The sequence below is a fragment of the Rhineura floridana genome, chromosome 8 (assembly GCF_030035675.1).
Source record: "Rhineura floridana isolate rRhiFlo1 chromosome 8, rRhiFlo1.hap2, whole genome shotgun sequence".
Lineage (NCBI taxonomy): Eukaryota > Metazoa > Chordata > Lepidosauria > Squamata > Rhineuridae > Rhineura > Rhineura floridana.
The window spans coordinates 44,554,455-44,580,560 of NC_084487.1; the positions used below are offsets into that span (position 1 = coordinate 44,554,455).

Sequence of the window (26,106 nt, forward strand, 5' to 3'; positions counted from 1 at the left end):
AAGTAGGTGGGACTATAAACTCTGCAGGATTTTAAATTCAGCTTTCATAATCTGTAGACTAATGTAATTTCACACACCTAGAGGGAGAAATATCTTTGTAAGCTAGAAGATGTCAGTAAATAAAACAGTCATCAAAAGGTGCACTGCAACATTCTGTTGCTCCATCAGTTTCTCTTTCACCCCTATTCCTAAACATGTATACTCAGACATCAGCCCCATTAATGTTAGTGGGACCTAACACTCAAGGACATATGGCTAGGATTGGAGGAGCCCTGCTTTCTAGCTTGCCATCCTCACTTTTCCATAGGAAGATATATTCTGTGGAGCTTACCATTTGTTTAAGTAAATTTAAAGGCATACACAAGCACAACAACATATGCTAAAGCTATACAGTTCATAGATACTACCATTTCTTTAAAAAAAAAAGTCACAAGGAAATCCAGGACAAATTTCAAGTCATTTAAGTGCAATACAAAGCTCTATAGAAGTGCAAGCAGCTTCTCCCAGGCAAAAACTAAGATCTTCACAGAGACACACTTCTGCTTGTAAAGAACACACACACAAGTATCAGAAGCTACAGGTTAGAATGAGGGGTAACAAGGACAAATTAGAAGTGGAATTTTTTTGCAAGCCTCATAAACATATTTCAACCCCATTCCCTTTCTCCCCCAATATTGATGACCTCTTACTTTGACCAGACAGAGTAATATTGGCCAGTGTCCATGTCTACACACTAAGAGATGAGACTACGTTACTAATTCAACAAGGCAATGGTCACAGTTCTTCTGACACCACAAGGAAGTCCTTCACTCCATCATCACCCCCACTTTTAACTGACCCAGACAGCCATTGCCCCAAGAGATGTACGAAGCCCGTTTCATGACAACGGGCACTTAATGAAAGGCTGTGGCAAAGCTCCCATCAGCTTGAACAAAGGCAGAATTGCATGCAGTCTTCCTTCATCATCCTGAGCCTGGCAAACATTTAAATACAAAAATAGAGAGATTCTCGCAACTTCCTGGAAGTTGTGCATATCTTAAACTCCACCACCTTTTTTAAATAGAAGAGATGTCCAAGTAGGATTGATTGGTTGAAGCTGTCATTTAGCATTAAAAATAAAGTCTTCCAATTATTTACATAAACAAAATTACAATTACTAGGCAACTTCATCTGTAGTCGTTAATGAATCCAAAGACAACAGAAGACAAGCATGAAAAGCTACAGTTCATTACCAGCCAGCCATTGTGGCTTATTTCTTACCCATCATTATTCCATCAACCTGCCAGTGGGACCAATATCTGCTTCTCTTGTGTTATGTTTGTTCCAGCTGGTGTTCAGAGGTTACATTTACAATACATTGTGCCAGTGCACATCCACCCACCCCCCAAAGCCCATCTTCAGTCCCTGGGTCTTCCACACATCTCTGAAGACCAATAAACACAACCATATTCTACCCTAGCGGAATTCAAACTCCTTGCCATCAAAATTTTTTTCCATGTCCAATTGTCTGCTGAGAATGTCTGCATGTCTGCCACAGAATCACTAGGTGCTGCAGTGGATTCTGCAGCACATTACAGAGAGCAGCCTTCCTTAACCTGGTGCCCTCCACATGTTTCAGCCCAAAACATCTGAAGGGTACCAGGTTGGGAATAGCTGTTCTAGAACATACTCTAAATCAGGTGTGGCGAACCTTTGGTCCTCCAGATGTTGCTGAACTAAAACTCCCCATCATGCTTTTTGGGGCTGATGGGACTTGTAGTTCAGCAATATCTGGAAGGCCAAAAGTTTCCCATATCTTCTCTAAATTGATGTACAGTGACAGTCAGACCTCGTAGGATTCATTATATCCCCCCCCCAAGTGAACCAAGTAAGTGCTCAAGGACAGACCAAAATGTTCTTGTGGTTGTATACAGGGAGAAGACTGATAGTGGTAGGAACCCCTGTTAACATGAGAAACCCCAGGTTTCCTAGGAATAGTCTCTGAACCACTAGTCTACACCATGGGGATGAGCAATGGCAAGATGGGCTTTTCTTGTGCCAATGTGCCCGATTTTAACAGCATGGTTTCTTGCATTCTGGCTTCCAGAAAAGCACAATCAGGGAAAGCACCAATGCAGATGCTCCCTGGAGTGACACAAGCAAGCCAGTGTACAGGACGTCTGCCAGATTTATAGCATTTGTGGAAGCACTGTGGACACCTGGAGGCCACATCTTGTACAGTACTGATACAGGAGGAAGCATCCAACATGGGAGATCAGCCACCCAAAGGAGGAGGGAAGGGGGGGGATCACTGCTTTTCACAGGTGTCACTGGGAAGCAAGCAAGGGAAATCTACTCTGAAACACAGAAGAATACAGGGATATTTGTATTTAGCATCTTCCTTATTTCTGGACACTTGCTCCCCAACCCTTCCTTCAATCGCATGATATGTCATAACTAATACAGGGAATGGACAGCGCACTGTAAAACCATGTCTTTGCCAGTGAAAAGACTTTCAGCTTCCCAGATGGACAAAGCGACAACAAGTAATATATCTATATACTACCTCTCTCTAGATATATATATATTAACAAATGAGGAAAAATGTACAGGCACCCCCACATTGCCTTGTTTTTGCTTATTTGAAAGGGGAGCGGGGGGAAAAGAGAAAGCCAGTGAGGCCAACAGTCAAACTGAAACCAAAATCCTCTGTAAACATTTGTGAAGGAAAGTTTCCGGATTTTGCTTGTTAAATAATATAATTAAAATCACCCACCCTAGAAAAATCTGATGGTGGGAGGAGACACACACGCAAATGAGAGAGAAAAAATCAGAAACAAACAAATCTCCCAAGCATGAAGAAAAGAAAAACTATGAAATAAAAAAGCCACGTAGATTCAGAACTAGATGCTCCTGTCTCGGAAGAAGCCCTCTGCCATTTGTGCTTCTCTGAAAGTCACGGTAATGGAGTTTGCTGTGATGTCCGTCACTGTTACTTCATTTGGGGGCAGGGCAGGGATCCAGGAAAGATTGCCTTCTGCTGCCTCTGAGCCCACTGTGGAAAAGGAAGGAGGGAAGATAACAACATGTGAGAGGGAGGAAAAAAGAACTGGAGACCAATAGGAACCAAGGATCTCTTCTCTCATTGCAGAACTGACACTTGGGGTGGGGTGGGGAGAGCAAATACACTGTCACATACACATACAACATAAGCGTGGCCTGTGCAAGCCACCTCCAAGCCCAGAAACCCACTTTTAAAAAGGGAATACCAACAGGCTATTGGGCTGAGACCCTGTCCTTCTAAGCCTTTGCAAATCCTCTCAATTCAAAAAAGAAACGTGAGGTGTTGGCTTTACACTGAGCAACTGAGAACCAAGGAGATATTTTCCAGACTCTCCCATTAATATTTGTTACAAGAAAAATGAGAATTCATTTTGAGGGCTCCTGCTGGGAGGAAGGGCAGGATATAAATTAATAAATAAATAATTCCCCACAAAGCAAGTTAAAAGGAGATGTCGTCCTTTTCAAAACCGTTACTCTTTTCAAGACTTTCAAAGTGATTTTCCTTTTAGCATCAGGTGGGAAGTTACATTTTTCCTCCTTTATAGGTGTTAATTTCCATATATGGCCCCAGCAATAGCTGTCAACAAGGGTCCCAGCTTCCTAGACTTCTCATTTGGGACATTATACAAAACCCAAAAACAATAGCCGCAATAACCCACCCCCCATACCAAAAAGGGATCCATGGAGAGGGCAGGGAAACGTCCATTTTCTATTACTTTACCTGTTCTGCACCCTCCTGTCCCACCTGAGGATGGAATGTGGGCCCTTTAATTGGGTATTCCTGGCTTCTGTCTCGGATATCTGAAGTGTGTCTACTCTCACCTGAGAAAGACTCCATTTCTCCCCGACACTACCCAGGATTCCGTATGTGTGCTCAAGTAGAAAGGAGAATAAAAAAAAGTAATAAGGTTTATATTTCTCTAGCAGATTTGTCCACTACACCTCTAGGGGCTTCACAACGCTACAGTGGAAGGCTCCAAAAGACCCAATAAAATGCAGCAGCCACCTGGTATTATTGGGACCTGAGAAGAAAGTGCAAGCATCTTTTGTCTGCAGCTGGAAACAATCTAACCCCAAATTCGCTCTTTCCAAATCAGCTGAGCGGAAATCTCAAGGGTAAAAGACAGACATACAGATGGACTCTCCTGTCAGGCTTAAGAGTAAACTTGCCTCTTTGTTAAAGAGCTGTGGCCTGCTCACTGACTAGGTACGCTAAAGGGGTGTCCACAGTTGCCTGTAACCAGGCCTAGCCAGCTTTCTCCCTCCAGCAACCATATTTGCTTTCCCCACCTGCCACCATTTACTCAGGGGTGGGGAACTGCAGGCCAAGAGGCAACCCCCCTCACTGGCCCAGCTTTGCACTTCAAGGGTTTTTTCTGCCTGGCTGGAATGTGTCCCTGAACTCTGATAATACCTCTCGCTTGCCTGGATGGAGATTACAGAAGGGTGTGCAAGCATGTGTAGCAACTAGCTTGCTGTACTAAAGTAAAATCTACAGTTATTGTTCTGCCCACTTTTGCCAAAGGCCCCTCCCACCACTGGCATGTGGCCCTTGGAAGATTGCCCAGAAGGGAATGTGACCCTTGGGCTGAAATATGTTTCCCACCCTTGGTTTACTTATTCCTCCTTCTGAAACTGTCAAAAATGCACAATATGTGCATTGTGCCTTACACTGTGCCACTATGTAGAGCTGCTGTCTGAGACTAATGCCTTTTCCATCCCATAGCAGGATTCACAAATTGTCCATATGTTAGGAAATGTCCTATTTCTGGCTATTAGAGTTAGCACACCTACTCTTATTCAACATTGCCTTGAAGTCTCTTTAGGGCTCTTTTAAAAATCAGAAAAGCCACAATGTGAAGAGTCACATGTACACAGAAACCTGGAATTCAAGTTGGTGCATGTCTTCCAAATAACCCCTTCCTTGCTCCTAGGGCTACTTTAGAGGCTGGGGCAGAACATTTCCCCAATAGTTTCTTTTTCTGTGGAAAAGTTCCCTTTTGATAAGTTCATTAGTAACAATGAATGGATACCAACTGAAAATAAATATTAGGAAAGCCTGGCAGTTTCAAATTTAGTTTTGTTTAATAAATACAAGTAAAATAAACATGCTATATTAGATCATTCTCTAGGGCACCAGCAAACGTTCTAGTGTAGATTACATAACTTGCATATTCTAAATTCTTGGCAAAACTATAGAACGGTAACCTGCAGAAAGACAGCACTGAGACAATTAAACAAAATGACTCTTCTTTGGCACTTCCATGAACATACAGATGTCTTATGCCAGGTCAAATCAGTGGTCCATCTGGACTGGTATTTCTACTTTGACTAGCAGCGACTCTCCAAGGTCTCAAGCAAAAAGTCCTCCCTGAGCACCTGCTACTTAATCGCTTTTAGCTGGAGTGCCAGGGAGTGAACGTGGAGCCTCCTGTATGGAAAACATATGCTCTACACTGGGGGTAGGCAGTAGGTAGATTGGGGTCTATTAGTAGATCTCCGAGTTATTTATAGCCTGCTGTTAAGGATTTCTGACTCTCAATTGTTTAACAATGTCTACAATAAAACTGACTCTTCCCACTCCCCTGGTCTCTCTAAACTAGATTGCTGAAATTAAAAAAGCTTGGTATAAGCAGGAATGGATTTTTGTGTAGAAGGACTGCAAATGCAACTCAGTTCTGGAACTCCAGACTAATCCCTGAGCTCACCAGCAACTCAGAGGGCACCATGTTTAATTTTCTTTTGCTCTTTGCTACAGTTGGTGGATCATGGGGTTCTAGTAAATCAAAAAGTAGATCCCACAGGTTTGAAGCCTGCCCCTGCCCACTCCTCCTCTACATGACCACCAATCAGTGGAGGCTGGAAGCCCTGGTGGAGCAGTGAGTGCTCAGCACCTTGGACAGCTCCTTGAAAGTTTGGAGTAAAACCTAGAGTGGATTCCACTGCCCCACTGAAATCAGAGCCACCTGCCTCCACTGCCCTTCTCCACCAGGGCTTCTAAAAATCAAGAGCTATGTGAACTCATTCATTGTAAAGCTCTCATTACAGGGACAGAATGAGGAAGAGAGTGCACCGTGTTGAACCTGTGGAGGACTAAGAAGCTACAGAAGGCCCACCACAATCTTCCATGCAGGCTACAACCTGTACCAAGTGACTGGGTACTTGTTTAGGCCACTCTGTGTGCAAGCATGTGTACGTTCCATGGTTCTGCAGTTTGAATGCTCAAGCACAGAATCTGCTATTGCACACAGAACTCAGGATTTTAAGAAACTAAGTTTTCATTTTTTACATGTTTTTAAAAGCAGGTTTTCTGGGCCTAAAGTCTGCAAATGTAGGCTTTACTATCTATGGACAATGCCTGGCAAAACTTTAGAAGCTGTGGTGTACATGTATTTGACTTTCAAGCATCACTGGTGGAACTCCATGGACGGGCAAAACACTCCACAACTAGCAAATGTAGAGTAAGTTGTTCAAATGAGAAGAGTTTGCTTCATTGTCATGATATATAGAAGTTGAAGAATGCAGCTTTCTTGGCAGATCATCCAGTTCACCATGGGAACATTTTTTCTTCCACTGGGATTCAACACAGTACTATTCAGCTCTCTAAACAATGCAGGTATGTGATTCAGCATGTGTGTGAAGGTTACTGTAAAAGCACTCCAAAACCAAAAGTGTTCCTCTATTGAACAATAGACTTCAGATATATCTACACTACCAGTTTCCATGGGTTTTACACCAGGCATTCCTTCAAGAAGCCCAACTAATGCTCTTCAGTTGAGGGTGCAGACCAGGAAGAGGGTGCGTGTGAACCGCTATCCCGTGGGCCAGGTCTGGCTCCTCCAAACATGTTTCCTGGATTCTGAGTCCACTTTAACATGTGGCCCCTGAAGGGCTTGCCCCAAGGCAATGGGCCCTCAGTCCCAAAAATTCAGCTACTCCAGTACAGATTGATCTCAGTCAGAAATCCCTAGTTTTAGCGTAGTGATATCCCTAACTGTACTGTACTATGGTTCCCAGGGTTTTCTAGGGATAAGTCTTAAAACCACTTTAAATATGTGGTATAGATACATCAAAGGGGTCACATGGGTGTGGGGAGAAACGGGTCTATCAACATTTCTTCTGCTGTGATAGTCATCTACAGTAAGAACCCAGATATTCCCACAGCACAGCCACACGCCAGCTGTCATTAGGACCTTTGCAGAGCACCAATGCAGAAGTACAACATCAAATGCTTCCTACTGTGTTGGTTGTGATCTACTATTGTCGTTTTGGTGGGAGAGTAGCAGTGCTGCCTGTACAGACGGCCTGGATTAGCAAACAACTGGCATGGCCAAGTAGTGATCAGATTCAGCATGCCTACTAACCAAACGCTAGGGCAGCCTTTCCCAACCAGTGTGCCTCCAGATGTTGTAGGACCACAACTCCCATCAGCCTCAGCCAGCATTGCCAATGGTCAGGAAAGATGGGAATTGTGGTCCAACAACATCTGGAGGCACACTGGTTGGGAAAGGATTCGCTAGAGGATGTATCCAGCTAAGTCACACTCAGAGTAAATGCCTTGAAATAAATGAACTTGACTAAATTCATTCCACTGATTTCAATAGGTCTACTCTGAGTATGATTTAGGAGGATACAACCCTAGGTCTGGAATTGTCCCCTTAAAGTCAACATGCACAATTACGGGATGGCGAATCTTCCAGTGACAATTATGGGTGGTCATATTTATCAATTTTCTCATTTTTCCTATCTTAAATTCAGTTCTCCACATTTCTGCAATAATTCATTTTTTAAAAAGCCTCATGAAAATTCACCAACATTTGTGTGAATTTCTCTTAACACACACATTTCTGTATTCCATTTTGACAAATATACACATTTTTGTAAACAATTCCCCCAATGCAATGCATTTTTGTATGTTACTTTAATTAATATATGCATTTTCTATGCACACATTACCCTAACGTATGCTTTTTGTACGCATTACTTGGCTAGAGAACTGCATTGCAAAATTTGCAGAAACGCAAATTTTGAAGGATGGTTGCGTTTCAGTTATCGTATTGTTTCGGAAAGTCCAAATTAGTGACGTTTGCCTTGAAACTGAACTGAATTTCTCCCTCATCCCTACTGGCAATTAAAGAGTCAGCCCCAAATGACGTGCTCAGTATGCAACCGTCAAGAAAGAAAACTGGAAGTCCAAGCAAGTGAGAGGAGACGGGTTTGGCAGAGCTGGGAGTGTTACCAACACTTACCCTCTTTGCTGGCAGGTTGTGTAACCTCATCCCAGTCACTGGGGGTTTGCCTGTCCTCTAAAGCCACTGACTCCTTCAGGAAGAACTCCCGCCGGCGGTTTCGGTTTTCTAGGCTTGACATGCGGGTAAACTTCTTCCGCGAAAGGCGCAGGTACTTCTGGTTCTTGCTCTGCTTCCGAAGAGGGAAGGGCAGGACAGCTCCCCCGCTCTTCTCGGGCAACTCCGTCTGCCCTCCCTTGGTTCCTGCCAGGTTGTTTCCCCCTCCCCCAAACCTCCGTGACAGAGAAAAGCAGAGCTTCTCTTTCCCTTTGTGTGCGCTCCTCAGGTCCATGCTATACAGCCTCTGCAAACAAAGAAAAGCACAATTGTCAGAATGCACCTGGATTTCTATAAACATCTGTAACCGCACACCGACGTTAACGCTCTTTAAGAACTTGTTCAATGTGATCTGCAGCATTCTCTCTCTCTCTCTGTATGTTAAGGGGATAGTTTTATTGCTTGTTTTTTGATGTTTATATACTTTTATGTTTGATGTTTATATGCCTTTATTTTGTACGTCGCTCAGAGTGAACATAAGAACATAAGAAGAGCCTGCTGGATCAGGCCAGTGGCCCATCTAGTCCAGCATCCTGTTCTCACAGTGGCCAATCAGGTGCCTGGGGGAAGCCCGCAAGCAGGACCCGAGTGCAAGAACACTGTCCCCTCCTGAGGCTTCCGGCAACTGGTTTTCAGAAGCATGCTGCCTCTGACTAGGGTGGCACAGCACAGCCATCAGGGCTAGTAGCCATTGATAGCCCTGTCCTCCATGAATTTGTCTAATCTTCTTTTAAAGCCGTCCAAGCTGGTGGCCATTACTGCATCTTGTGGGAGCAAATTCCAGAGTTTAACTATGCGCTGAGTAAAGAAGTACTTCCTTTTGTCTGTCCTGAATCTTCCAACATTCAGCTTCTTCGAATGTCCACGAGTTCTAGTATTATGAGAGAGGGAGAAGAACTTTTCTCTATCCACTTTCTCAATGCCATGCATAATTTTATACACTTCTATCATGTCTCCTCTGACCCGCCTTTTCTCTAAACTAAAAAGCCCCAAATGCCGCAACCTTCCTTCGTAAGGGAGTCGCTCCATCCCCTTGATCATTCTGGTTGCCCTCTTCTGAACCTTTTCCAACTCTATAATATCCTTTTTGAGATGAGGCGACCAGAACTGTACACAGCAATCCAAATGCGGCCGCACCATAGATTTATACAACGGCATTATGATATCGGCTGTTTTATTTTCAATACCTTTCCTAATTATCCCTAGCATGGAATTTGCCTTTTTCACAGCTGCCACACACTGGGTCGACATTTTCATCGTGCTGTCCACTACAACCCTGAGGTCTCTCTCCTGGTCGGTCACCGCCAGTTCAGACCCCATGAGCGTATATGTGAAATGAAGATTTTTTGCTCCAACATGCATAATTTTACACTTGTTTATATTGAATTGCATTTGCCATTTTTCCGCCCATTCACTCAGTTTGGAGAGATCTTTTTGGAGCTCTTCACAATCCCTTTTTGTTTTAACAACCCTGAACAATTTAGTGTCGTCAGCAAACTTGGCCACTTCACTGCTCATTCCTAATTCTAGGTCATTAATGAACAAGTTGAAAAGTACAGGTCCCAATACCGATCCTTGAGGGACTCCACTTTCTACAGCCCTCCATTGGGAGAACTGTCCGTTTATTCCTACTCTCTGCTTTCTGCTTCTTAACCAATTCCTTATCCACAAGAGGACCTCTCCTCTTATTCCATGACTGCTAAGCTTCCTCAGAAGTCTTTGGTGAGGTACCTTGTCAAACGCTTTTTGAAAGTCTATGTCCACTGGATCACCTCTATCTATATGCTTGTTGACACTCTCAAAGAATTCTAATAGGTTACTGAGACAGGACTTTCCCTTGCAGAAGCCATGCTGGCTCTGCTTCAGCAAGGCTTGTTCTTCTATGTGCTTAGTTAATCTAGCTTTAATAATACTTTCTACCAGTTTTCCAGGGACACAAGTTAAGCTAACTGGCCTGTAATTTCCGGGATCCCCTCTGGATCCCTTTTTGAAGATTGGTGTTACATTTGCCACTTTCCAGTCCTCAGGCACGGAGGAGGACCCGAGGGACAAGTTACATATTTTAGTTAGCAGATCAGCAATTTCACATTTGAGTTCTTTGAGAACTCTCGGGTGGATGCCATCCGGGCCCGGTGATTTGTCAGTTTTTATATTGTCCATTAAGCCTAGAACGTCCTCTCTTGTTACCACTATTTGTCTCAGTTCCTCAGAATCCCTTCCTGCAAATGTTAGTTCAGGTTCAGGGATCTGCCCTATATCTTCCACTGTGAAGACAGATGCAAAGAATTCATTTAGCTTCTCTGCAATCTCCTTATCGTTCTTTAGTACACCTTTGACTCCCTTATCATCCAAGGGTCCAATTGCCTCCCTAGATGGTCTCCTGCTTTGAATGTATTTATAGAATTTTTTGTTGTTGGTTTTTATGTTCTTAGCAATGTGCTCCTCAAATTCTTTTTTAGCATCCCTTATTGTCTTCTTGCATTTCTTTTGCCAGAGTTTGTGTTCTTTTTTATTTTCTTCATTCGGACAAGACTTCCATTTTCTGAAGGAAGACTTTTTGCCTCTAAGAGCTTCCTTGACTTTGTTCGTTAACCATGCTGGCATCTTCTTGGCCCTGGCGGTACCTTTTCTGATCTGCGGTATGCACTCCAGTTGAGCTTCTAATATAGTGTTTTTAAACAACTTCCAAGCATTTTCGAGTGATGTGACCCTCTGGACTTTGTTTTTCAGCTTTCTTTTTACCAATCCCCTCATTTTTGTGAAGTTTCCTCTTTTGAAGTCAAATGTGACCGTGTTGGATTTTCTTGGCAATTGGCCAGTTACATGTATATTTAATTTAATAGCACTGTGGTCACTGCTCCCAATCGGTTCAACAACACTTACATCTCGCACCAGGTCCCGGTCCCCACTGAGGATTAAGTCCAGGGTTGCCGTCCCTCTGGTCGGTTCCATGACCAACTGGTCTAGGGAATAGTCATTTAGAATATCTAGAAACTTTGCTTCTTTGTCATGACTGGAACACATATGCGGCCAGTCTATGTCTGGGTAGTTGAAGTCACCCATTACTACCACATTTCCTAATTTGGATGCTTCCTCAATTTCATATCTCATCTCAAGGTCTCCCTGAGCATTTTGATCAGGGGGATGATAGATCGTTCCCAGTATTAAGTCCCTCCTGGGGCATAGTATCACCACCCACAACGATTCTGTGGAGGAGTCTGCCTCTTTTGGGGTTTCGAGCTTGCTGGATTCAATGCCTTCTTTCACGTATAGAGCGACTCCGCCACCAATACGTCCTTCCCTGTCCTTCCAATATAGTGGCTGGGTTTCTAGCCAGATGGGCGACTAATAAATCGAATAAAGAAATAAAAAATAAAAAAAATAAAGGGGAATGTAAGTTGAGTGGTTAATGTGCATAATAACCGGCCACTGTGCACATTCATCAGGCCTCATGGAAAATGTGTACATTAACCTTTCATGAAGAGGGAATGCTGCACATCCCATGGTCAATATATACATTAGTTCCAGCAGGGCTTGGGGAATGTGCATATATCACAAGAGAGGAAGATATAACCAGCTAAGAGCTACCCAGCAGGGAAAAGAGGGCTAGGAGAGAAAGAGTGTGAAGTACCTCTGATCCTATCCATTGCCATTTCTGGAAGCAAAAAACTGTAATGGAGAATGAGCAACATGAACAGACTATGTCAGCACTGCATTGAACCCACAATGGTGCAGAAGGCTCCTTTCCTAGGGAAAATATTAAGCCAAAGTAGAGACCAGAAGGCTAACGTTGCCTTCAAATGTGCATGTGGTACAGCAATACTCAGGTGCAGGAACAAATAATGTAATTCAGCAAATTTGAGGCATTACCTGCAGCAAGAGGCGCTTGGGTTTGGGGCCCCTCTTCCTGTAACCTGAGACACGTTCTCTCTCTTCCCTGTGGAGACAGAAGATACCTAACCATTTCATTTGTTAACACAGAATGAGTACCAACAAGGCCTTTTGTACACTTGTTTATCCAGGTTACTTAACACATCACAGAACTGTTGCTTGTGCAAATACAAATTGTGTGGCAGGAGGAGAGTTTCTTTTGACTTGGTTGGAGCTGATACCTATGTGCTATACAAGCAACAAATGGGATTGCTTGTTCTGCACAGACACACACACAAACCCTACTGTCTGAATCCCATGGTCTAAAGTTGGCTTACTATCCTCATTTTGAAACCTCTAACCATAGTTTCCAGGTTCACACATAATGGGAAACTCTGGTTAAGCACTGAAAAGAAGCACTGTCTTGTTTTGTTGCTTGTTCAAAGGAAAGAGAAACATTCACATGCAGCTTGTGCAGACCTTATTAAACCAGGATTTTAGCTTAGTGTTATGTGCTAATGCAGCCAATGGGAATACCCACCGTGTTAGGTCTGATATTTTAGGCCCAAAACTACATGTTATGGGAAGACACGTGGGTGCTGCCAGCCTAGATCTACCCAGCATGGATTGGTAGCACTGAAGTATTTACCCAGTGACATGCAGTTTGGACTGCAAAGTTTCCAAGCAGCCAGGAATATTATCATTTTTTCTGATTATTGTAAAAGTGACGAAGCCACAGTCATAATCCAGGAACTCTTTACACTGGAAAACTCTTGGGTAGTGTAAGAGCCTTGATTTAACTGGGTGCCTGCTCTGTAGAATATAGAACTTTGAGCTCTCTGTGCCTTGGAAAGAGAGGAGATAAACTTTTGTGCAAACTGGCACTGCTAGATGCAAGACACCTTGTTTTAACCTCCCCCAAAATAAAGAAGAACCGTTCTTACTTCTCTTCATAAGCCATCACCAGGCGAGGGTCAAGAATGTGTTCCTCTGGCTCCCATGTGCTGTACCTAAGGGAAAGCATCAACAAAATCCCCTCAAACAATGTCTGGTCAAGTAGGCTGGTCTAGCATTGTTAAAGATCTAGCACCTTCCCTTTCATCAGCTGGAGAATGCAATCCCCTCAGCCACTGAATACTGAAATCTTTGCATTTCCAAAGGCTTTTTCAATATCACACTCTTCTACTTTGCTACATGGAGTGGTTCAAATAAGAGTGAACACCCTTCTTCTTCTAAAAAAAAAAAAAAAGAGGATAAGCTTTCTGTTCTTGAGCTACAGCCACCTCAGTCTTCAATCCACAAAGAGCAGCCCACAGAAAACAGTTTTTCCACCAACCCCGCCCCTGCGGAAACCTGAGAATTTTGGTGGCTTATTCTCTTAATGGCAGAATGTATTACTAGGCTACTAGAATTTGGAGATACTAGAGTGTTTCTTGCCTGCACGGTGAAGCATGACTCATTAAAGATTTCTTTTTTCAAAAATCAGACTAATCTCTGAACATGTGATACTTGAAAGTATTTTTATCCTGCCTTTCAATCACCTATGGATCCACAAGGTGGCATAACACATAAAAACCATTACAAACACACACAGCAGTCAAGAACGCATTCCCACCCAATAATCCAGCAAAAATAAAAAAGGAGACCCTTCAGAAAAGCACCATCTTAGACTTCAGACAGCCGGGGGGGAGGGGGGAAAGAGAGGAGAATGGCAAAGGCAGACTTTGTGGCCACCTACCATATTTCATGAGAGCCAGTGTGGCGTAGTGGTTAGAGTGTGGGACTACGACCTGAGAGACCAGGGTTCAAATCCCCACACAGCCATGAAGCTCCCTGGGTGACCTTGGGCCAGTCACTGGCTCTCAGCCTCAGAGGAAGGCAATGGTAAGCCTCCTCTGAATACCGCTTACCATGAAAACCCTATTCATAGGGTCGCCATAAGTCGGGATTGACTTGAAGGCAGCCCCTTTACATTTTTTACCACATTTCATATGGTGGAGAGACACGTAGAAGGGTTTCAGTACCTATTCAGTCATAAAGCTCTCTGAATGACCTTGGGCCAGGCACCATCTCTCACAGCCTAACCTACTTCACAGGGTTGTTGTGAGGATTATTTATTATTATTATTATTTATTTTGTATCCCGCCCTTCCTCCCAGCAGGAGCCCAGGGCGGCAAACAAGGCACTAAAAACACTTTCAAACATCATAAAAACAAATCTTAAAATACATTTAAGACAAAACCGCGTTAAAAACATTTTAAAACTTTTAAAAAAGGGTTAAAAACATTATTAAAAAACATACTAAGCAATTCTGACACAGACACAGACTGGGATAGCTCTCAACTTAAAAGGCTTGTTGAAAAAGAAAAGTCTTCAAAAGGTGCCGAAAAGATAGCAGAGATGGTGCCTGCCTAATGTTCAAAGGGAGGGAATTCCACAGGGTAGGTGCTGCCACACTAAAGGTCCGTTTCCTATATTGTACAGAACAAACCTCCTGATAAGATGGTATCTGCAGGAGGCCCTCACCTGCAGATCACAGTGATCAACTGGATAAAAGGGGAAGGTGAGGAATGGTGTACATCACCTTGAGTTCCTTGCAGGAAAGGTGAGATATAAATGTTATAAATAAATAACGGCCCTCTGAAGATTATCCAAGCATCAAGGTATATATACATGGGGAAAGGCATCCCTGAAATATCCTGGTCCATATTGCTTTTAGGTCCATGAAAAAGGTCAAAGCTGGCATTTTGAATTGGGCTCAAATTATAAGACAGTACAAATACTATGAAAATGGGAGTTATATGCTCTTGCTTGCTATTTTTGCAACATCCTAGCAACTGAATTCTGGACCAGGATTCTGCCACTACAGAATGAATTAACTATAGCTGGATGCTTTGTCTCAGACAAGGATAACTAACCTGTGGCCCTCCAGTTGTGACTGGACTCCAACTCCCCATGATCCCTGGCCATTGTCCATGCTGGTTAAGGCTGAAGGGAATTGGAGCCCAAAAACAGCCAGGGCCACAGGTTAACTATCCCTGGCCTAGGAAAGGGTGCATTGGTATACTAGCTAAACCTGACACTCCTAGCCAGTGCCCCCACCAGGAAAACCAGAAGCAGCACCAAGACCAGTTCCAAACCTCGAGCTTAATTCAGAAGCTGTAGTACAGCTCCACCCAACCCAGGGGTGGGCAACCTGTGACCCTCCAGATATTAGTGACCTTCCAGATGTTGAGACTATAACTCCAATCATCCCTGACCACTGGCCATGGTGGCTGGGGCTGATAGGAGCTGGGAGTCCAAAATGTGCAGGGCCACACTTTCCCTATCCCTGCAGAAATACTCTCAGATCAGCCATATTTCCAACCAACTGCATCACCGTCTTGCATGAATTCAGCTTTTATTGTTCATGTTCATCACTGATCCCAGGCATTGGTTTAGGACAGAGGTAGTCAATGTGGTGCTCTCCAGATGTTGTTGGGCTCCAACTCCATCAGCCCCAGCCAGCATGGCCAATGGTCAGGGATGATGGGAGCTGCAATCCAGCAACTTCTGGAGGGCCAAAGGTTCTCAACCCCTGGTTCAGAACTTCCACTGCCTTCTGGGATTTGATTGAAAAAGAAAGCTAGATCTGGATGTCATCTACATATGGATTTGCACCCTCACTACTGTAAATAAATTATACAGATTAAGCAAAATGTTATATTTTGCAGCTGCAAGCGTGAAACAGTAAGTGGCTCCTTCCAGGCTATAAGGAGGGCTATGAGTATTCTACAATTATACCACAAAAATAAATAATTTAGTACTGGATGCAAAATTTAGCATCTTGCACCGCTCAGCTTCCTCTGAAAACAAACACACACAAAATATCTAGTCCTCAAGGTTGCCAACATTGTTTGAAAGCATATGGCAATGCTTGGTGACGTCACAATAGGCAGAGGTGAGTTGGATTCAGCAAGATTTTCAATGTTGTGGGGCTGGCTGGAGCTTAAGCCTTGGTTCCTCCCCAAGATTAGAAGCAGAAAAATAAATAAAATCAAAAGTTGCCTAAATTATACATTTTACAAAATTCAGCTCCTATTGGCACAGAGTTCTGATATTTTTAAGCACTGGGTACACACTGTCCTGGTGGTTTTAAAAATTAAGACTGACAGCTAATATGTATCTTTAGTCTTCTCAGGTGAGCAGTAGCTTAACCCTAAAACATTTTCCAATCCAAAAGCATACTAAAGTAGGGCTGCAACATTTAGTTAATTAATTAGCTCCTTTCATCGGGCAGGAGATTTTACATATGCTTATTATAATGTATAAATTATATACTTTTATAGTTTCTAATAAAAATCTATTAAAATAAAAAGCTAGAGATGACAAGTTCCATCTTGGAAGAGGCATTCTCTATTGTGTGTGTGTATGAGAAAGAGAGATATGACAGAATGCCTCTTCTAAGATGATGTCTCATGCAACCAGAGTTGTTGTGAGGTGGTGGGCCCAAGGGACAGCCAAAGGAGCCCAAGCCCTGGATCTTTTACACCGGGCCCCAGATTTCCTCCCCCTCTGCTCAGAGGGCGGTTGGCCATGTTGCAAACTGTAGTGCTATCGAGGCCCCACCAACCCATCACCTTAAGTCACCCAAAGGCCTAAATTTCTATCTATATCTATAAATTAGCATATTCAAATTTTACACAAAGTTGTGTCATGGGCCTGTGCCCCAAATCTTTTAAGTACCTGGCAATGCCCCTGGGTGCAACACACACGCACATATAAACACATGTGAAATCAAAGGAAGTTAAAATTCACACACACACACACACACACACACACACACACACACACACACACACACAGTATTGCGTTCTTTCATGTGCATAAACGGAGGCTATTGCAACTGTATGTAGTCTCCCATGGATCACTGAAACAGAATTTGAACTTAGCAAGAAATACTATTTGTTTGGGATATAAGAATGGTTTCCTGATAATTACTTCAGGAACGCTAGGAAGTTAGTGTTGTCATCGAGCAATTACTGCTGTTGTGAATTGTCAGACAGCTTTTTGCATTTCATTGCCATTTGACCCCACTGCTTACAATTTTCTCCCTTTCTACCCACATAACCTGCCAACTGAGGTTCATGCTTCATGCTTTTGATAAAGAGAACTCTTAGTTCACAACAAGAACTCTGTGCCAATTATCACCACTCTGGAAGTTACACTGTATTGCATGTTGATTACAAGAGCTTTTTCAGGGGAGCTACTATGCTACTTTTCACCTGAAGCTATCCATCTGAAGCATAGGCAAGAATAGTGTCTGGAAAAATGCCACACAGGAGTCTATGATCTATTTACTGGGAATAGGTGGTCGACATTTTTATGCTGCTATCCTAAACACACTTACTAGGGAGCCAGCCCCACTGAACACAGTGGGGCTTACTTCAGAGTAAATAAGCACAGGATTCCACTGGCAAGGATAAAATGCAAAGGCAGCCTACTTGGTTATGTAGTCCCTCCAGTATCAAGGGCAATATGCCTCTGAACACCAGTTGCTATGGGAGTGTGACTGCACTCATGTCCTGTTGATGGGTTTCTATAGGCCTCTGGTTAGCTCCTGTGGGGAAAAAAAATGCTGGACTAGATGGGCCTTTAGTCTGACCCAGCAGGCCTGTGCAAAACAGCTGCATCAAAGTTTTTAAATGTTGCAACTAAGGGCAATCTCTACAAGATCTTATTTTGGTTAGTACTATACACTCATAATTTTTTCAAAAACAATTATAGCAATGCTAATAGATGTTTATAGCTCACTGTGATGTGCAAATCAGGCATGTATGACTACAAGATCACAGGATGTTGTAGATGCTGAAAGTGTCAAGGTGCAGAATGTTAAAAAATAAATGAACACATTAGGGAGGTGTAAAATCCTAAGTAGTAAAAGTCACGTTGAATACAACTGGAGTTGAGCTGCTGTTTATGCCACAAGTATAATTAATGATACAAAAAATGTGTAAAAAGATAAGACCGGAAATTTGTGGGGGAACGTGTTAGTAGCTGCTAAAATATAGCAAAGAATTGAGGGGGAGACAAGAAACTAACTGTACAAAGTGGCTTTGTATTCTATGGAATGCAAATTGTAATTCAATAAAATATAGTGTAAGAAAAAAAGAAGAAATAAAGCAATAAAATACAATAAAAAACATAAAAATAAAATAAAAAATGATATCTAGCACAGGACATCACAATTGCTCCAACAGGCAGAAAAGTAATTGGGTGGTCCGCCAAGACCCTCAGCAATTTTCAAGTGGTCCATAGGGAAGGAACTTTGGAGACCATTGGTATATATAATAAACATACTGTGACTGCATTCACAATGCAGGGTAAGCCACAAACCACGCAACATGAGTCAATCACACCCGCTTTGCTCCTCCCTGCTAGTGCTGGAGAGAAACAAACCATGAACTCTGGCTTAAGTCTATGTCTATGTCTGTTTCAAGCAAAGCAAATCACAGGCGCTAGGTTGAAGACAGTGCTAAACCAGAGTGGTTTGTTTCTCCTCAGAAGAAACAAGTAGGGAATAGCAAAGCAGGCATGATTAGTATACACACGATAAGCCATGGCTTATGGCATACCCTGATGTGCAAACCTGACCAGTATGCTCACAACAGCAGAGGATATTGCAGATGTTTTTGAAAGGGTCCCTCCATTTTGGATTTTGTGTAACTGATAAATACTCCTTGTGCACTTATTTTTAAAAATAATGAGGTTGTCTCTCTGCATCAAAAATAAAACTAAACACAAAACTCTTCAGTGTTATCAAGGGCAAATATTAAAGGGAAGGATTAGAAGATGCACATAAGAGGCAGTGCAAGAACAGGAACCGAGCCTGAGAGGGCCTTGGATTAAATCCCAGCTCAAGAATGCTCCCTGAGCAACCTTTGGCAAATTACTGTTTCTCCAAATTATCAGGGTCTTTCAAAACTTCTTGCTACACTGAAAGACAGAATACAAACGTTTTAAAATAAATAAATGGCTCTGCCTTGTTTTTGTCTGCAGTGTGAAATGGAAAAACATCTACATCCACATGCCTGCCTTGAGGACAAACACAGCAGGCAAGTCTCTCTCTTTTTGTTTTACCTTCCCTGACAGGGCTTAGGGAAGGAGGTCTGATGTTAAATAAGTCAATGAAGATGTCTCCTGTACCCTGCTCTCAGGGGAAGGGCAAAGGTATAAATAGCTACATTGCCAGCTTCATTTTCATTAATCCTTATTCAGCTCTCATCATCAGCCAACCTTTCCCCTCGCTTTCAGAGCTCTTCCCCAGCCCCTGCCCTCTTCATCCCAGCCTAACTAGAGCAATATCCACCACCAAAAAGTTAACCAAACGGGGTGGGAATGCCATCTGAGCAAATGGTGGGCTCGTTTTCTACCTTCCTGCTGCAGAGGATTTTGGAATCTGTTTTAAGCAGCAAATGAAAGAGAGGCTAAGGATGCCTGAGAGAAGGCGGCAGAGGAGGCAGCAGCAGTGGGGCGGGGGATGGGAAGGGGGGGAGGGAATCAGAAGAGAGGCTGGGGAATGAATTAGATTTTTTTTAAATCATGTCCTATGGGTGTTGCCCATTCCTCTGCAGTTCAGCTTCTTGCTTGGCTGCAGAGAGAAAACACTGCATATAGAAAAACAGGGCAGCTTGCCACACGTACACACACACACACCACACACACACGCACACACACAAACAGAGGCCAGACTGCAGCAGAACTGCAGACCACGCATTCTGGAAAATACAAGTCACATGATCACCTTCCTCCTTTCTCCCCCCCCCCACTTCAAACCCAAGTTGTAAACAAGCTTGCAGCTGACTCAGAGCCATACCCTTCAAACCCCTGGCTCTGAGCTCCTATGGGTGGGGCCTGCAGTCCTTTTTTTTGGGTGGGGGGAAATACAGAAGATTGGGAGGGAGAGGAAGGGAGAAGACTGGGGGGGGAGAAGACTGGGAAGGGGGGAGAAGACTGGGAAGGGGGGAGAAGAGGCCAAACAGCTTATGAACCCAAACCATTTCCCAGCTTTCTTCAAGCCACAGAGGAGAAAGTGGAATGAACTGAAAAGGGTTATCAAGTAAGATGGAACACAAATACACACAGATAGCATAAAGATATCAAAAGTTGAGAAAAGATTAATAGGGATGTGTCAGTATAAAAGGACACAGAGATAAGATGCTGAGTTGTACATTATGAGTTGCGTTCGACAAATCCAGTGGCAATCAAAAGAACTAACAAAAAAATTATGAATCTTTTTTTTTTTTAAAGTACAGCTTTGGCCTTCAGGTTCTTAAAAAGAACAGCCAGTCTTGATTTATTTATTTATTGGTACATCTAAGAATCCCTTTATTTTTTCAGTCCCAGGAAAGCTGTGAGCTCATCAAGTTCTTATTTTAGAATTTGTTTTACTATGAAGCTCAAGGGGGTGGGGGAAGGAGAGTGAGGGTGCAACAGAGCAATGGGTGGCAGGTGCCTACCTGACTGCTCTTGGAACTTTAAGGATGCCACTGAAAAATAGTGGAAGGTTGTCACGGACTACAAAGCAGCAACAGTGCAGTCCTCTCTCCTTAAATATGATGTGACTAATGAATAAATCAAGCTAAAATTTAATTTGAAACCATCTTAGGGGAAATGTTTACAACACCTATACTGAAGACACAATATACAGTCAAAACATCTCCCTTCCTAGTCCAAGAAGAAAAAGAATTGTTGTTTGTAGAGAAAGAGAGAAACAGGGCTCAGAGGGAGCAGGAAGGCAGATACAGTCAGTTCTATTCTTGTAAATCATGAAATCACACCTTCTGAACTACTCCCGATATTAGCCTTCTTGCATTAAAACAGGAGTGGGGGACCTGTTACTCTCAAGATGTTGCTGAACTACATCGCCCACCATCCCTGGTCATGCTGGCTGGGGCTGACAGGGCCCAACAAAATCTTGGTGGGTCACAGGTTCCTTATCTCTCCATAAAAACATGCAAGATACTGCTCTATCCCCAATACAATCCCTGTGGGTAGAAGAATGAAGATGCCTGCACACATGGATTAAGAGGAACACTTTCTGTTTATACAACCAGTATATGTAGTAATGATTTTACAGCTATATTAATCCTTCATGCTGCTACACCCTGCAAAAGTAGGGAATAATTACTCCCCAGTGAAATGCAGTTGCCTCTGGGGAGGCAATAAGTAGCCATAAACACCAGGAGCAAACTTGCACCTGCCTAAACAGTATAAGAAATCTTAGTAGAAGTTAAGCACCTTCAAAAGGTGGCAGACGCCATTTCAGTCCAAAATAAAAGGGGGGGGCAGAGCATCCTGCAGCCAAATATACCTCACAGAAAGTTGAATGTAAGGTATCCATAAATCCACTCACCAGCTTGCCAGTGGTGAGTGTATGCTGCCCTTGGTGAGCAGCACCACACAGATCCCTAACTCAGGGGTCTCATTTCCACTGCAGTTTTCGATCTGGTCAAAAACAGGAGAGGAGAGAGACTTCCACTGTTCTTTATCTTCTTCCTACCCCACATAAATGAGACATGAACATGCCCCTCTCCCAGCCCTCTGTGCACACCTAGAGAAAGTAACGAAGAGGACATTGCTGATTACCACAAACAATGGCTGCGTCGTAAGCCCAGCCAGTATTTGTGGGGCCCGTTTATTGTTCAGCTGCTACTTCACTGGAGTTGGAATGAACGCAATGTACTTTTTTATTCCTTAGAATTCTATCTCGTACTATCTTGAAAACTTGAACAACTATTTCCATGGGATTACTCTGGTGATTTTTTTTTTTAAAGAAGACTTGAGTTTAAGTATCTTTAGGGTTCCAGAAGAAAGGGAGCCACCTACTCATGAACTAATTTCCACACCACTCCAAGGGCAAGAGATTTAAGAAATTAGAACATATTACCTCAAAAGGACTAGGAAGGGAGAATATCCTAGAAGGGAGAATGGGGTTGTTTTTGGAACCGGGGTCAACAGAAAACAAAATATGACAGATAATTAACATAAAAGCCCGATTTACAAATATTCCCCAACACTTACTTGGGGGGCCATCCTTTCCATTTCACCAGGTATTCCACTTTACCCTATAGGGATGGAGAAAAGGAAAGATGAAAGAGAAACAAAATCAATAGCTGAACCAAGGTCCCCCCCCCAAAAGTGAAATAATTGGGTTGGCACAATGTGCACCATAATAAACACACCACAAATTTCAACTTGTCTACTTCCTTGAATTTAAAACTTAAGCATTTCCTCACTGAGCTACATCCCTAGGTTTGCCATGCAGACATAAGCCATGACCCTTCCCCAAAAGCTTCCAGAATAATCAATTAGAAAACATATACAGAGACTCCACAGAATGACCAATCAACACATATATACACAATTAAGAAAGAATGCTTAGAAATCAGATGGAAACATGGAAAAAACTTTGAAGAATCTTGCTGTAATGCTTCTTTGATATCTGCCTTGTTCTTCCCATTTCCTCTCCTGCAAACACCTCTGGCTTGGCACACATGCTCTCTACTTACAGCACTCTATAACCTGATTGATCATGTTTCATCTTTTATATCGTCTGATCTTATAAAAATCACTAAAAATGGAGCATGTGGCTGGACTACAAGAATGGCTCTCAGAAAGTCAGACAAACCTGTCCAGGGAGGTGCAGGTAGTTGCCAGGCGAGGTGTACGCTCCCTCCCGCTTACACATCCCATTGGCCCACAATATAGAATGCCAACCTACTACTGTCAATTTAGCACAGAAGGCTATGTGCCTCTACCGCATGATCAGTGAGCCCACCCTAAAATGATGGATTCATTTCCAGCCATACGTGGATGGATAAGGCAGGCCGAAGGAATAAATTCCAGACAACCAGCAGTGTTCGGAGATGATCATAGGAGCTCCGAGCTAGTGTGATGCGACACTGTTCTATATTGCCCTGTGACAGTGGTTTCCAAAGTACAGCATGCATGCTCTTAGCAGGACTGCAAAGATGCAAGAGACTAGGAAGACACAAAAAGGGAAATAACTAAATCTTTAGCATGATAGCATAAATTTTAAGCTCAATGCCATTTACATCTCCTGAATGCGGTGCCTTAACTTGTAGAAGTTAGAAGAAGGCTTTCAACCCTCTGATGTGGCACTTTACATTTAGGGAGTGTAACAGTGCAATCTTAACCATGCCTACTCAGAAGTAACCCCTACTGACTTCAAGGGGGCTTATTCTCAGGTAAGTAGGGTTAGGACTGCAACCTAAGTCACCAAACTCTTAAAATATTCATAATCTGGCCATGTCCAAATTGTCGTACAAGCCCTGCACACAGAGCGATGGGCAGCAGTCATATGCAAAACGATGAGTTGGTGGCTTCTAAGAAATGGCTAAATTAGCACAGGGACACCCCAAGAGACAGATGAAGCATACAAAGAAATGCTCACTAAAAACGAACGGCCTAAACAACAAAACAAAGATTAGACAAAATACCATCAAGAATGTGCAAATAGCACTCAGTGCTCCAGTGTCCATCTCAAATTTCAATAATGTCTTTGGCACCACCAAAACTTTGAGGAAATATAATCCAAATTTCTCTTTTCCACATGGCTATGAAGGAGGGGAAACATGGGAAGCAGGGAAATGGTGCAAACTGAGGAGTTAGGGGGCTTTTAAAATTTGACATCATCTTAACGGCCACACTAGAAATTTCTTTTCTTCTCCCACCAGAAGAGTGCCCTCTATTACATCACCTCCACTTTACTATGGTTACAAGTGAGGCTCCATGTGATCCTAAGGGTGCAATTTGTACTCACACTTGCCACTTACCTTAGAGTAAGCCTCACTAAACTCCATGCAATCTTATTCTGAGTAGACACACCTAGAGCTACACCCGGGGGAAGTTCAGGAAGGGTTCCAGCAGATGGAAAACGTAAGTGTAACAATCATGACTTCCAGTACAACCTTGCTTGGAGCATGACAGCCCAACCATGCAGATGCCTACAAGGGTTGGAGATTGACAAGGGCTTCACTGCCGCCCCCTGCCGGCAGAATAACGATACGCTCCGCCACGCCCCCCTTTCCTCGCACCGTGGCATGCGTATGAGATGGGGGTATACGATGATAGAATAAGTGATAGTCCTCCACTTCTATGGGCTTCTCAAGGCGAAGGAAGGCATCGGAGGAGCCGATAAGACTCCTACCTAAGAGACCCCAGAGAAACAGAAATCAAAGCGGGGGCCGCTCCTTCCTACTACCTAACTGCTGTTTGCGGCCAGCGAGGAAAAAACACGAGTGGGGAGACGAAAACAGAACTCACCTTCCTTATGCGCTTCTTCCTAATGCTTTCCACCGCAAACACCTGCTCCCCAATAGCGGAAAGCTCCATACAGGGAGAAAAAGAAGAGGAGGAGAAGGAGGAAGCGAAAGCGGCTGCTCGCGGATTCAGTCCGGCTGCGTGCTGTGGGCTCCTGATTTTGCTGCTGTTGTTGCAGCTCTCGCGCTTATTTACTCCAAAAAAAACCAAAACACAACCCTACTCACAAGCACGCACCCCCTCGCGCGCTCAAGCACGCCGCCTCCAACGTTCCATTTTATAACCTGCGCAATATTTTTCCAGACGCGCGCGCACGCGCGCGCAAGAACAGCACACGCCAGAGCCCCCGCCCCTCTTTCTCGCGTGCGCTTGCTGTCAGCGAGGCACCGAGCGCACGAAACGAGCCGAGCCGGCCTCAGACTTGATTGAGCGGCGGCTCCGGCTCCTCCTCCTTCTCTTCTTCCCACCACCACAAGCAACCTACTCGGGCGCGAGATAAGTCTCGGCTGGTGTTCGGCCTGGGGCCGGGGCTTTATTTGGCGCGCGGCCTTCGGAGAGGCTGGCCCTGGGCGCGAACTTCTTTCTTCTCACTTTTCTCCATAGGGAAAGAGGGGCCGAGGAAAGGCATGATTAGGGATATATATTTATTAAAGATGAGAACAGTGGACAGTACGGATGGAAAGAAATGCCTCCTTTCTTTCCCCGCCTGGCGGTTCATGCGCCGATGCTTAATGTTGGTGTAGTACAGAGACGAGCCCTGGAACGACTGTATTATAAAATACACAATCACACTGCTGCAATCCTTTCCACTTAACCTTAAGTAAAATTAGGGGAAGAGGCCGTACCTCAGTGGCAGAGCATCAGAAGGTCCTCGGCAACTGCAAGGCAGGGCAAGGAGAGACCCCTGTCTGAAACCCTAGGAGCCACTTCCAATTAGTGTAGACTACTGAGCCTTATGGGCCAAAGTTTGGCTCAGTATAAAGGCAGCTTCCTATGTTGCTAAGTCCCACTGGACTCAACTGGTGTGACTTCTGAGCAAGCATGCACAGGATCGTGCTGTGTAAGCATCGGCGGCACCAGAGAGGGTCTGGTGGACCCCTGATGTTACTTAAAGGAAAGACACAAACTCGGGCCTCTTCCCGATATGCGCTTCAAGGTTCCGTTTTTGTCCGCCTCAAATTGTTTTCCCCTCTGATGGCGCCATCGTGCATCAAGGGATTTTGCTGTAAACAAGAGGGGTATTTATTTATTTCCTTATTTATGCCCGTCCCCACCCACTTGAGCAACGAGTATTTTTCAGGCAGGGTCTTTCGTGTGCTTCCCCTGATAAACTCGTCGTGCATCGGGTATGAGGTGCAAAGATTTCGCATCCTACTGTATCAAACCATGCTCCTGCTGACCCTAATCCCGAATAGCCCTGTTTTCCTGGCTCAGTTTCCTGCTTCCTTATTAACATCTCTCACGCATCACTTTTTAAAAAAGAAGGTCCTCTGTGCTTTTCACAGCTAAGTGGCAGGCAGAAATT

The 26,106-nt window shown here is 43.7% G+C and overlaps 1 protein-coding gene across 3 annotated transcripts; it reads right to left on the reverse strand.

Moving 5' to 3' along the window:
• Positions 1 to 446: 446 nt before the first annotated feature.
• CBX7 (chromobox 7) lies at positions 447 to 25,038 on the reverse strand. Of its 3 annotated transcripts, XR_009764410.1 has the most exons (7): positions 24,585 to 25,038; positions 22,320 to 22,363; positions 13,202 to 13,267; positions 12,258 to 12,324; positions 8,292 to 8,634; positions 3,764 to 3,915; positions 2,948 to 3,034 (listed from the first exon to the last, which is right to left on the reverse strand). XR_009764410.1 is itself a non-coding variant. In XM_061639154.1 (6 exons), the coding sequence occupies exons 1-6, from the start codon at positions 24,651 to 24,653 to the stop codon at positions 2,883 to 2,885; spliced, it is 741 nt and encodes a 246-aa protein (XP_061495138.1). In that variant the 5' UTR covers positions 24,654 to 25,033; the 3' UTR covers positions 447 to 2,882. The 3 variants fall into 3 exon arrangements, 2 of the variants coding, with proteins under 2 accessions (XP_061495138.1, XP_061495139.1); XM_061639154.1 differs by lacking the exon at positions 3,764 to 3,915 and having other exon boundaries at positions 447 to 3,034; positions 24,585 to 25,033; XM_061639155.1 differs by lacking the exons at positions 3,764 to 3,915; positions 24,585 to 25,038 and adding an exon at positions 24,095 to 24,197 and having other exon boundaries at positions 447 to 3,034.
• Between the last annotated feature and the right edge of the window lie 1,068 nt (positions 25,039 to 26,106).

Excerpts from the sequence above, each read along its gene's own strand:
- CBX7 (XM_061639154.1), bottom strand. The coding sequence starts at position 24,653 with ATGGAGCTTTCCGCTATTGGGGAGCAGGTGTTTGCGGTGGAAAGCATT. Across the intron at positions 13,268-22,319 it reads TGGAAAGGATGGCCCCCCAA|GTACAGCACATGGGAGCCAG; the intron begins GTAAGTGTTGGG and ends GCTTTCCCTTAG. Across the intron at positions 3,035-8,291 it reads ACAACCTGCCAGCAAAGAGG|TGGGCTCAGAGGCAGCAGAA; the intron begins GTAAGTGTTGGT and ends CCTTTTCCACAG.